Here is a 12,772-nt window from a genome sequence, read left to right as displayed (position 1 = left end):
AACACAGAATAAAACAACAAATTCTCGTTCAAATAGTGGAATGTTCTGTGCCATTATACAAAAGAGAAACAGACTGAAACCTTCACATCTGCTGAATCAGAGGCCCAGCAGGAAGCTTCTGGATGACTTCTTACAGACGGAGAGGCTGAGCCGTTGCCCCAGTGTGTGAAGACAGATGAGGAGCCAGATGTTACTCTCAGTAACATCTGTCCAGGGGACACATTTATAATTCAGGAGAACCGGCGCTACGGAACGGGTCTCCACAGTTAAGAGAACCTCCATGTCCCGTACGCCCGCATTCTGACGTCAGCCTTGGTTTCCGTGGCGACGCTGCACGGGGAGGAGAGGATAGGGATGCAGAACGACCTCCAGAGCAGGGGGTCAACAAGATGGCTGTCAAGCGGCTGGTGATGATACACCCCGAGGTGGCGAGGGTGTTAGATGAGGAGGAACATGGCAGCCAGTCACTGCTGACCCCAGACCTGTGATCTCTGGAGGCGTTTCGTAACTCAGACCTGGGAGGTCCAGGTAGCTTTTCAGTGAGATCATGAATCAAATCAATTTTTTTTGAGAGGAACAAATGCAGGATTGGGCGATGTTGTATTTCCTCAAAACAGGAAGCAGAGTGTTGTTCTAGAAATGTTCAGAGAGCCTTAACGCTGTTTTAATTAAATCCAACCTTATTTATACAGCACTTTTCATGCAAAACAGCATTATAACGTGATGCTCCTGAGACGTGGCTCACCACCATTGACGTCCAGCGCGGTTTCTGTTGAGGAATCAAAGACCGGTTCAAGCCATAGAAATCAGTGTCTGTCAATGCTGAATGTCTGATCCTCATATCACTTCACCGGTGGCCCGTTGTTGACCTGTTTTCTTGGAGGATCTAGGGTTGTCCATTCCAATGGTAAAGCGGTGTATAAGATCTCTCAACAGGTTGTCGTCAAGGCAACCTGTTGAGAGACGGGGCCCTCTAAGAGGCTAGCTGAGCTAACGAGCAGACGGGGCCTCTGGTTGGCTAATCCACTGGTGACCGTGTTCCTCTGAAGGCATGCTGTCTGAAGGCTCCTCCCCTTCTACAAACCCGAAATGTCTGTTTTGGAAGACAGTTGGTCCTTACTGACAGGGTGCACAGAGCCTGCCAATTTATTTTGGTGTTGATTGATTCATTTTTCAATTCTTTAATTAAATGCGAGTTGCTGCTGAATGGTCCAATTTGGAACCGCCAGCCGCTCGGTATCTCACCACAAGCCCCAGAGGGCTGATCCGTCATGGGAGCAGAACTCAGACAGCCTGGTTCTGCTCGTTCTATCCAGAGAACGAGATGACTCAGCAGAATGAGAACTCTTTGTGAGACGTCCTAGGAATTATTTTAAAATCGGGTTTAGATAGTGTTTAAGAGTTCTAGATCCACAGTGAACTCAACAACACCAGGCCATGGCTCTCAGCCTTCTAAATCTCTCCATTTGCTTCGGGTTACTCAAGGTTCTCGAGACAGTTGGCTTCCATCTTTTCTCCTTGTTAGTCGTGGACCGATACTTTGATGTGTCCATTAGGAAATCTCGCTTGAACCCCCACACCTCGACTCCATCAGGTCTCCATCATCCAGCTGACCTTCTCTCCTAGATAACAGCCTTTCTCTCTGTTTCCTCACAGACCTTCCCGGATCACAGACTCTTCCGCTTCCTGTTGGAGACACTAAGCTCCGCCCACACACACAACAGCCATGGCAGAAGATGCGGACATGCGCAATGAGCTGTCGGACATGCAGCAGCGTGCCGACCAGCTGGCCGATGAGGTGAGAACCGTGTAGAGAACCAGGTATAGAACCACGGATAAAACCACAGATAGAACCATGGATCGAAACACAGATAGAAACACGTATAGAACCATGGATAGAACCAGGTATAGAACCAGGTATAGAACCACGTAGAGAACCACGTAGAGAACCATCGATAGAAGCAGGTATAGAACCAGGTATAAAACCAAGGATAGAATCACAGAACCCTCAGGATACAGAGAAACAGAGCTATATCATCAGCCTACAGAACTATATCATCAGCATACCGAACTATATCATCAGCATACACAACTATATCATCAGCATCGTAAACTATATCTTCAGCATACCAAACTGTATCATAAGAATACAAAACTATATCATCAGCATACAGAACTATATCATCATCATAAAGAACTATATCATCATCATACAGAAATGCTTTTCAACTTCACATTGCATCAAGCATGCATAATTTGTGTTTTATAATATAGTGTGTGTGTGTTTCTGTAAGACACATGTCTGAATGGGAAGAGATGTAATGTGAGGGTCTACTTTCATCTCTCCTTACAGACCACACACATGAATGCACATGAACACACAAACGGAAATCCACATACGCACACACAAACACACACAATTACACAATCACCAACACATAGCCAACACATAATGGGGGAGTAAAGAACAGCCCTCCAGTCCCCTGACCACTTCCTCCCCCCTCTCTACTTTATGTAACTGAATCATGTCTGAAACATGGGGCTTTTAGAACGGCTGGCAAAGACGCACTCATCCACTCAGGATTCACAGTCAGGGCATTCACCATGTTGATATACTGCAGGAGTATGGATGGTCTGAATCTCTCTCTCTCTCTTTCTCTCTCTCTCCTTCTCTCTCTCTCTCTTTCTCATGTTAACTGTATCTCTCTCTCTCTATCATGTTAACTGGATCTCTCTCTCTCTCCCACATGTTAATCATGTCTCTCTCCCTCTCTCGCCTTCAGTCCCTGGAAAGCACTCGCCGTATGCTCCAGCTGGTGGAAGAGGTAAGAGAACCACTGCCATGATGTCATCTATGATGTCATCTATGATGTCATCCCTGACGTCACCCCTAATGTCAACCATCAGGTCATTGCAATCTCTCTTCTAGAGCCTAACATGGAGATCAAAGGTGGGGGGTCAGAGGTCAAACTGTTTGCTTTCTTTGTCCTAGAGCAGCAGGTTGAGGCTAGGAGTTCGCTCACTCACCTGGAGTTATACAGTATATATATAGTTATACTTTATGAGTACTTTATCTAGTTTACTTTATGAGGAAAGATACTCCTCTCAGACAAACAGGCAGATAGACAGACAGACCTACGGGGAGACAGACAGACATACCTACAGGCAGACAGACAGATGGACCTACAGGCAGGTAGACAGACAGACAGACAGACCGGCAGGTAGACAGACCGACAGATAGACAGACAGACCGACAGGCAAGCAGACTGACAGACAGACAGACAGACCGGCAGGTAGACAGACAGACAGCCAGACAGACAGGCAGGTAGACAGAAAGACTGACAGGCAAGCAGACAGACAGACCGACAGGCAAGCAGACTGACGGACCAACAGGCAGTCAGACAGGTAGACAGACAGGACTACAGGCAGGTAGACATACAGACCTACAGGCAGCAAGACAGGTAGACAGACAGGATTACAGCCAGGTAGACAGACAGATGTTGCATTATGCTGCCCAGTGCTCGTTTTCTTGCACCAATTAGGATTCACCGCATCTGCCTTCCAACCTATGGGGAGACACGATATGAAGTACCATTAGACTGTGTATGAAAACACTAATTTAAAGTATAAACCCATCATTGCGGTAAACAAGACTGGAGCTGGAGCAACATTCTACCTGGAAAACTCACAAAACTCTCTGTGTCTCTACTCTATCCTCACATGTGATTGGTCGTCACTTCCTCCTCTTCTGATTGGTTGGCTGTTCCCCTGACAACAGAGCAAAGATGCCGGCATCAGAACTCTGGTCATGCTCGACGAGCAAGGAGGTATGTCCGGACACGTAACTTTAGCATTTAGCTACGCTAGGCTAGGCTAGGCTAATGTATGTAAAAGTAGCTATGGCTGGTGTTTTAAAAGATATTCCATGTTTACAACTCGTTTTGGTTGGTAATATTATAAATAGCTTGTATCATTTTGATACAATTTGACAAAAGTAAAAGTAATATTGTCATGAACTTGGTGCCAAAACATTCGTGGATGTGTGGTCTGTTTATGTGCTGTATCTATCGTAAATTTAATGCATTTCCAAACTAATTAATTTAATCTCTCTCCTTTCTCTTAATAATGATTTGATTTTATCAGTAATGCATGATTAATTTTTTTTTAATCTTTTTTTAAGTCAAGGAATTCTGTTCAGATTTCAAATTATTTATTGTGTTTTACTCTTCTAGTTCTGCTTTGTATTATTTATTAATGCTGACTTATTTAGATTTGCTATTTATATCTGATTTTATTTTATTTACCAGAAAATCTGAAATCTTTGCTTTCCAACAGTTTGGCCACACACAACAAACAGACTCACAAAATGAAACGCAACGTTAAAACAAAAAACTAAAATAACTGAAACCATTTTCAATAACTGTCAAACGTAAACCTCTGCACACCTTCTTCTCTTTTGTCCAGACGGGCCCCTGTAGCGGTTCAGACCTCTCAGTGAGCACACATCCCAGGGATTGTGTCAGGGATTAGAACCTTTAGGTCGATACCCTTGTTTGGTTCCTATCCAGTTCCACTTCCTATTCCTGTCGTCTTTACGAACACGCTCAGTGATAGTGACACCAAACGTAAACACACCTGACACCACATCTCAGGTGTCAGTTGATCCGTCGTTTGAGGAGTTTCATGTCTGGGGTTTAAAGTACATTCTATACGACTACAACTCTGTCCCACCACAACTGATTCGGCTGCTCAGGATTAAACACGAACCCATCTCCATTTCACAGCCACCTTCTGTAAACTCCCTGCAAAGCTTTGGCGGTTCACCTGAACTAAAACAATATTTAAACCTCCAGAAAGAACGAGGAATTAAGCTGATCAGTAGTTTGTGGGAGACCCCAGGCTTCCTATAGAAGACCTGGGGTGGAATCTCCTACCTGGATCGGCCGGATCTGGAGTATTTTAAATCGGGAGCGGATCCAACCGGCTGGATCCTGGAGAGCTTAAATCCTGGAGTGGATCCAACCGGCTGGATCTGGAGAGCTTAAATCCTGGAGTGGATCCAACCGGCTGGATCTGGAGAGCTTTAAATCCTGGAGCGGATCCAACAGGCTGGATCCTGGAGCTCCGCTGAACCCCGATCTGGAGAGAGAGAGAGAGAGAGAGAGAGAGAGAGAGAGAGAGAGAGAGAGAGACAGAGAGACAGAGAGAGACAGAGAGAAAGAGAGAGAGAAAAAATATTCAGACAAATGCAGGCTGGACCGGGACTTTCCATAACACCCTGATCCACTCCGTGTTTTACTGCTCTCACATCACACCACTAACGCACACACTAACACACACACTAACAACAAACATGCTTTTCTGAGCAACCCCAGCGCCATGGCAACCAAAGCTGAGCCTCCGATTATAACATCCGATTATAACAGTTGATTGTTTCTAATAGCAGGCTTTTGTTAACCGATCCCTGAGTATAAGGGATTACATTCACAACGATCTCAACATGGGTTATCAGCTTCCATCTTTGACTGCCCTCTAATCATCCTTTAATACCATAAACACACATAATCTGACTCATATTGTCATAAAATATCCTCGTAAAAGATCAATCCTCCGTAAACTAAACGGCTAGCTAGCTGCCACCAAACTGCTAGACTAAGGACTTTAAACAAAGTGAACGACCGACATAACTCACCTCAATTCACCGGTAACAGAGGTAGATGAAGACACCAGCCTCTGTTTGCTCGCTGAAGAATATCAAACTGATCTCTGAATTTATCAGGAACACTCAACGAAAAAGGCCTGAAATCAATACCATATTTTATTTTTGCAGATTCATTTCAGCCATACAGTCCTCACCCTTCTCCCCAACACACACACACACACACACACACACACACACACACACACACACTGTGTGTGCGTCAGTCGATGAATTCACTCCCCTGCTGTCGTCCTTTTGACCAGAGCAACTTGACCGAGTAGAGGATGGAATGAACCATATCAACCGAGACATGAAGGAGGCCGAGAAAAGTTTAAAAGATTTAGGGAAATGCTGTGGTCTGTTCATATGTCCGTGTGACAAGTAGGTACTGCCGCCGTGCCCAAGAGCACATTGACCTGTGTGGTGGCGTCCCCCCCTCTTTCTTCCTTTACGTTGGTTTTACTTTCTTTCTTCTGTTTTTTATTCTGTCACAGTGAGTGTCTGAAGCTGTTGTCTTCTCTCCTTTGTCCTCTCTCTCTCTCTCTCTCTCTCTCTCTCTCTCTCCCATTAACTCTCTCCATCTCTCGCTCCCTCACTCTCTCTCTCTCTTGCTGTCTCTCCCTCTCTCTATCTCTCCCTTCTCTCTTCATGGTCGTCTCCCTCTCACCCCTCTCTCTCCCCTCTCTTTCTATGTCTCTCTCTCCCCGTCTCTCTTTCTCTGTCTCTCTCACCCTCTCTCTCCCCCTCTCTTTCTCTCTGTCTCTCTTCCCCTCTCTCTCTCTCTTTCTCTCTGTCTCTCTCCCCTCTCTCCACGTCCCTCTGTCTCTCTCCCCTCTCTCTTCACGTCCCTCTGTCTCTCTCCCCTCTCTCTCCATGTCGTGCCTTGTGGGTGAACTCATGTTAATCAGAACAATTGGAGCGCATCGAAGAGGGCATGGACCAGATCAATAAGGACATGAAGGATGCAGAGAAGAATTTGAACGATCTAGGGAAGTTCTGTGGTCTGTGCTCCTGCCCCTGTAACAAGTAGGTCCGCCTGCCTGCCTCGGCCCCGCCCACTGCCCCGCCCACAGGCCCAGCACCACGGACCAATCAGCACAGCCCTGACAGACTCTAGGCCCCACCCACCTCACACAGGCAGACAGCACCCGAATGGGCTTTGAAGCCATAATCAATATTCAATAAATAAATTACACATATACATACACATACAGATGCCATCCTCACACACACACATCCAAACACATTCTTTTGACTACACACAAATAAAACACACACACACACACACGCACGCACGCACGCACAAACGCACACACAGCTCTTCCAGAAGTGTGTTAGAGCGACGCAGACCGTGGTTCTAAGATGGTTCTGGTAGCTAGCTGCTAGCTCTGCCTGCTAGCTCCTCTTCTGCATGGGTTCTGACTAGCATCTTCTAGCATCTCCTAGCATCTCTTAGCATCTCCTAGCAGCCCCCCCCCCCCCCCCCCCCCCCCCCACCGACAGTGAGGCCGTTCTCCGGGGAATGAGCGGTGCATGTTTCAGAGAATGCTCATGCATGCATGACCGCGCCACACACAGCTCCCCCCAGCTCTGGTCAGGATGCTTGTTGCTATCGACGACGACGAGGTGGAAGCGGATGATCCAAGAGGAAGAGTTGCTATGGGTAGGGTATAGAGTTGCTTTGGATACTGTAGGGTATAGGGTTGCTATGGGTAGGGTATAGGGTTGCTATGGGTAGGGTATAGGGTTGCTATGGGTAGGGTATAGGGTTGCTATGGTAAATGTAGATGGACGTACTGTAGATGATGTTGATGTGATTTCAACAACATTATAGATGGTAAACTACTAAAACATGTTATCACAGGATTCCTTAGTTTCTTTTTTAGAGTGAATAAAGTCTGAGCTCGAGCTTAGCATAGCATAGTGTAGCATAGCATAGCATACCATAACATTAAAAGCATATAGTAGCCAAGCACAGTGTTCAATAGCATAGCGTAGCATAGCATAGCATGACATAGTCTTTGCGAGGTCTTTCCGAGCCGTGCACAAACCAGCGTAAACGAGGGGAAGACGTAGTCAAGGCCGTTAAAGATAATTAAGATAAAATTAAGACAAGCTTCACCATGAAAGCCAGACCAGTTAAGCTACTTCTGGTTGAACTGTAAAATACAGATATCCTAACAGACGTGTGTGACACAAGATGGATGCCTCACTGAGGTGGAATCAATGACCGATCACATTCCCAATACTATGATGAATATTTATGAAATTATAGATGGTAACTATAGTCACTATGTATGAACACAGACAGACAGAGAGTCAGAGCAGACAGACAGACAGTCAGACAGTCAGAGCAGCCAGACAGGGCGTTGGGAGGACCAGAGTTCTACTTCCTGCAGTTTGTCCGACTTCCAATTTTCTTTCTTTGTCCGTCGTTTTTTAAAAAAAATACTTTTCAGTCGTTTATTTTGCAGTTTTTTTTCTGGTGGCCTTCCGTGTCGTCTGCGGCTGTCAGCGTCCCGTCAGTGTGTGTGTGTTTGTGTCCCATCATGTCACACGCTGTTCTCTGTTACCATGGGAACCTTGGGATGGATGCGGGGAAGTTGGGGTCTTAAGACTCTCAGAATGCATGTTAACCTCTAACCTGATCTGAGCCTTAGCATACCGAACCAATGTTATATACCCAGGAGATATAACATGCTACTAGCCATAGCACCTAGCTAGCTAGCTCGGAGCCTATGCTATTAGCCATAGCCCCTAGCTAGCTAGTAGCCCATGCTAGTAGCTATAGCATCTAGCTAACAGCCTGTGCTAGTAGCTATAGCATCCAGCTATCTAGCTGAATACAGCCTGTGCTAGTAGCCAGAGCACCTAGCTAGCTGGATGCCCGTGCTAGTAGCCGTAACAGCTAGCTAGCTCCCTGGCTAACAGCTCGTGCCTGCTCCGCTTTGCTTGCCGTAGACCTGAACCCTGCGGGTCCAAAGCGATGCGCTGAATGCATGACAATCAGAACAGTGTTATGTTGAGCAGCGCACAACACAACACTGTCCACTCACACCTCCTCCTCCTCCTCCTCCTCCTCCTCCTCGCGGTCAGGATGAAGAGCGGCGGCAGCAAAGCGTGGGGGAACAACCAGGACGGCGTGGTGGCCAGCCAGCCGGCCCGCGTGGTGGACGAGCGCGAGCAGATGGCCATCAGCGGAGGATTCATCCGCAGGTAGGACCGCACCTGGGGCGAGAGAGAAGCACTGGGAGAGAGAGAGAGAGAGAGAGCGAGAGAGCGAGAGAGAGAGAGAGAGAGAGAGAGAGCGAGAGAGAGAGAGAGAGAGAGCGAGAGAGAGAGAGAGAGAGAGCGAGAGAGAGAGAGAGAGAGAGAGAGAGCGAGAGAGAGAGAGAGAGAGAGAGAGAGAGAGAGAGAGAGAGCGAGAGAGCAAGAGAGAGAGAGAGAGAGAGAGAGCAAGAGAGAGAGAGAGAGAGAGAGAGAGCGAGAGAGCAAGAGAGAGAGAGAGGGGTATTCATGGCTTTGACAATGTAATGTTTATTTTCCATGCCAATAAAGCTCTTTTGAATTGAATTGAAGAGAGAGAGAGGAAGGGTAAGGGATAAGGGTAAACAAGAGGCCTAAAAGGAAAGTGGAGGCAAGTTCAATTCGAAAAAAACAGTTTCTCTTTGTGTGCGTGTGTGTGCATGTGTGTGTGTGTCTGTGTGCGTGTCTGTGTGTGATTGTGTGTGTGTCTGTGTGTGTGTGTGTGATTGTGTGTGTGTCTGTGTGTGTGTGTGTGTGTGTGTGTGTGCAGGGTAACAGAGGACGCCCGGGAGAACGAGATGGACGAGAACCTGGAGCAGGTGGGCGGGATCATCGGGAACCTGCGTCACATGGCGCTGGACATGGGCAACGAGATCGACACGCAGAACCGCCAGATAGACCGCATCATGGACAAGGTACGGGTCACACCCCATAATACACAGGATCACATCCCATTATACAGGGGGTCACATCCCCTAATACAGGGGGGTCACATCCCATAGTACACTGGATGACATCCCAAAATACACTGGACCACATCCCATAATGCACCAGGTCACATCCCATCACACACTGGACCACATCCCATAATACACTGGATCACATCCTATAATGCACCAGGTCACATCCCATAATACACTGAATCACATCCCATAATACACTGGATCATATCCCATAATGTACTGGATCACATCCCATTATATACTGGAGCACATCCCATTGTACACTGGAACACATCCCATAATACACTGGATCACACATCCCATAATACACTGGGCCACATCCCATAATACATTAGACCACACAACTCCCATAATACACTGAATCACACACACATCTCGTAATACTCTGGATCACATCCCATAATACAGTGGATCACACACACACACACATCCCATAATACATTGGACCACATCCCATAATATACTGGATCACAAACGCATCCCATAATACACTGGATCACATCCCATAATACACTGGATCACACATCCCATAATACACTGTATCACATCCCCTCATACACTGGATCACACACACATCCCATAATACACCAGAACACACACACATCCCATAATACCCTGCCGACCGTAGAAATGTCCGACCCTCTGCCCTCTGTCGCCCCCTGCAGGCCGACTCCAACAAGACCAGGATCGACGAGGCCAACCAACGCGCCACAAAGATGCTGGGCAGTGGCTAGACTCCCAGCATGCACCCTGGCGTGGCGTTGGGGGTCTGCGTCCGCGCCGCCCCCCCTCGTAAACACGCTCAGACATGCTTTCATCATGGTATTGACCTCCTGGTTTGCACACATGCACATATCGACCCTCCCCTGCCCCAACCCCGACCCCTGACCCTAACCCTAACCCTGACGCTAACCCAACCCCAACGCGAGCCTAACCCCTGACCCTAACTTAACCCCTGACCCTAACTTGACCCCTGTTAACGTTGTTCTGTGTCGTCTGTCTGGCTTTTTTCAAGATGGTTGTCCTGGTAACAAGATTTCTTATGCTCGGTATTTCCTTCTTTCCAAAGGTTGTATATAGTGTTGACTCGATGGTTTTTAATTCTCTCTACTGAAACATATATATATATAGATATATATACATATATATACCATATATTATACTATATCCATATATATATCATATATAGCACACTGTTCTGGATGAGCTGTACCTGAATGATTGAACGGTTTGCTTGGGTTCTTTTCTGTACGGTCTTCGTAACGCTGTTTCCATTTAGCTGCTTTCATCCTCCTTAGTTACAGTCGGCATGGGAGAGAGGGGGGGGGGTCTCGCTTCTCGTTCAGCGGGGGCGAGTCAGTCGATGTGGGGGCAGGGCCTAAGTAGCCCTCGACCAATCAGAAGGCCCCGTCCTCGCTCATGTTAGCTAGCCTCCGTATCTGTGTTAGACATTGCATTCCAAGTAACGTGGCCTGTGTGTTCTGCATGCCCAACGGTAGATTATTAAAGTCTTATCAATAAAACCTGTGGGGAAAAGGTGTGTGTAAAAAGAGCTCGCTAACATGGCAGTGTGGAGGAAAGGCATGTTCAGTATTATCGTCTCCCTCCATAACCCGCGGGCTACCACCGCGGCACCGCGTAGCCAGCCGGCCATCTTGTTGAGGAGGAGGAGGAGCAGGAGGAGGAGGAGGAGGAGAGCGAGGGGTTTTCTAAGAGCGCACGTCCGGTTCTCCGACGTAGGGTTAGGACGCGGAACCGGAATGGGAAAGAACGGAAAAAACAAAACGTTTGCAGTGTAAAGCGAAGACGCATATTTCTGGGAGACCTTACTTTTATAAGAAGACAGTACCTGTTAGCTGACTCCTCATGTGTGCTTTGTTATCAGTAATAAAAATATGAGTAATACGAGTAAATAACAGCGATACCTATTATACTCTGGAACAAAACATGATTAAGGGTTCTGCTGTTTGTGTACTTTAGAGCTATGCACCGACTGGCCGCTGTAGTTAGAACCCAACGACTGGCCGGCTGCGCCCGGCCGTCCTCAACGCATGTAAACTCCTCTGTGTTCCTTCCCTGTGCTGTGGTGGACTTTTTGTAGCTAGCTGAATTGATTAAAGTTATGAACCCTTGCCCGCCTCTGTCGCCTTCTTTCATTTATATTTACAGTACATTTGAATTTAGGGCATTTAGCAGACGCACGATTAACCCATTCCTGTATACAACAAAGAGCGCTAGGATAAGTCGCTACACGATGCTAAGTACTATTTTTAATTGCCAGGACCATGTACTGGATGTCTGATAGATGAGATGATAGGTATATTAATATTGATCTCCTCGCTGGAGGGTCCGCTGAGTACTGCAGCATCACCCATCACACCCAGAGGATCAATGAACCCCCCCCCCTCTCACAGCCCTCCCCCATAGAGGAAGGAGGTGAGTTGTGGAGCGAGTGGGAGAATAACTTCCTTCTCTCATCGACCCGAGGGAGAAACAGTACAACAACCAGCAGGTATTGGAGCTCTCCCTCCGGCTCTGGATGTCCCTCTCCTGTCTGACCGCTAGGGAGCAGCAGAGCCGCTGTCTGACCGCTAGGGGGCAGCAGAGCCGCTGTCTGACCGCTAGGGGGCAACAGAGCCGCTGTCTGACCGCTAGGGGGCAGCAGAGCCGCTGTCTGACCGCTAGGGGGCAGCAGAGCCGCTGTGACCTTCAGCTGCACCGAGAACAGCCCTGAGGAAGGTTGGGTTACACTTCCACCTGTTGGTAGACACAGGATATTACGGTTAGGGAAAATAAAGATATTAAAGGGTGCACACGGGTGGCCATGGCAACCTCAAATCAATATTTAGTCCCTAGTTATGTGAATGCCAAACAAATGAATCAGAAAAAAATATCTTTGTATTTATGCAGTGTCCAAACACACCCACACCCGCACACAATGCCCCTATAGTAACTTCGCATTTCTAGCTGGAGGTCTATATAAGTTTTCAAATACAGCCCAGTAGTTTACAGGATAAAGTTCACCGCAAGCGGTCAAAACAGGCTTGTAAACCAGCAGATTTATGGTGGATATGTAACGGAT

The 12,772-nt window shown here is 47.3% G+C and overlaps 1 protein-coding gene across 2 annotated transcripts; it reads left to right on the top strand.

The window, feature by feature from the left end:
* Positions 1 to 1,726: 1,726 nt before the first annotated feature.
* On the top strand, positions 1,727 to 10,424 carry snap25a (synaptosome associated protein 25a; the record flags this gene model as incomplete). Of its 2 annotated transcripts, none has more annotated exons than XM_079753634.1 (7): positions 1,727 to 1,798; positions 2,784 to 2,825; positions 3,779 to 3,827; positions 6,610 to 6,727; positions 8,798 to 8,917; positions 9,498 to 9,642; positions 10,356 to 10,424. In XM_079753634.1, 7 exons carry the CDS (start codon positions 1,727 to 1,729, stop codon positions 10,422 to 10,424), a joined length of 615 nt encoding a protein of 204 aa, XP_079609760.1. The 2 variants fall into 2 exon arrangements, with proteins under 2 accessions (XP_079609760.1, XP_079609761.1); XM_079753635.1 differs by lacking the exon at positions 6,610 to 6,727 and adding an exon at positions 5,965 to 6,082.
* Positions 10,425 to 12,772: the final 2,348 nt, after the last annotated feature.

The sequence above is a fragment of the Pollachius pollachius genome, assembly GCF_949987615.1.
Source record: "Pollachius pollachius genome assembly, chromosome: 16".
NCBI lineage: Eukaryota > Metazoa > Chordata > Actinopteri > Gadiformes > Gadidae > Pollachius > Pollachius pollachius.
Note: the sequence above shows the minus strand (reverse complement) of the source record. Positions and strands in the feature narration are given on the sequence as shown.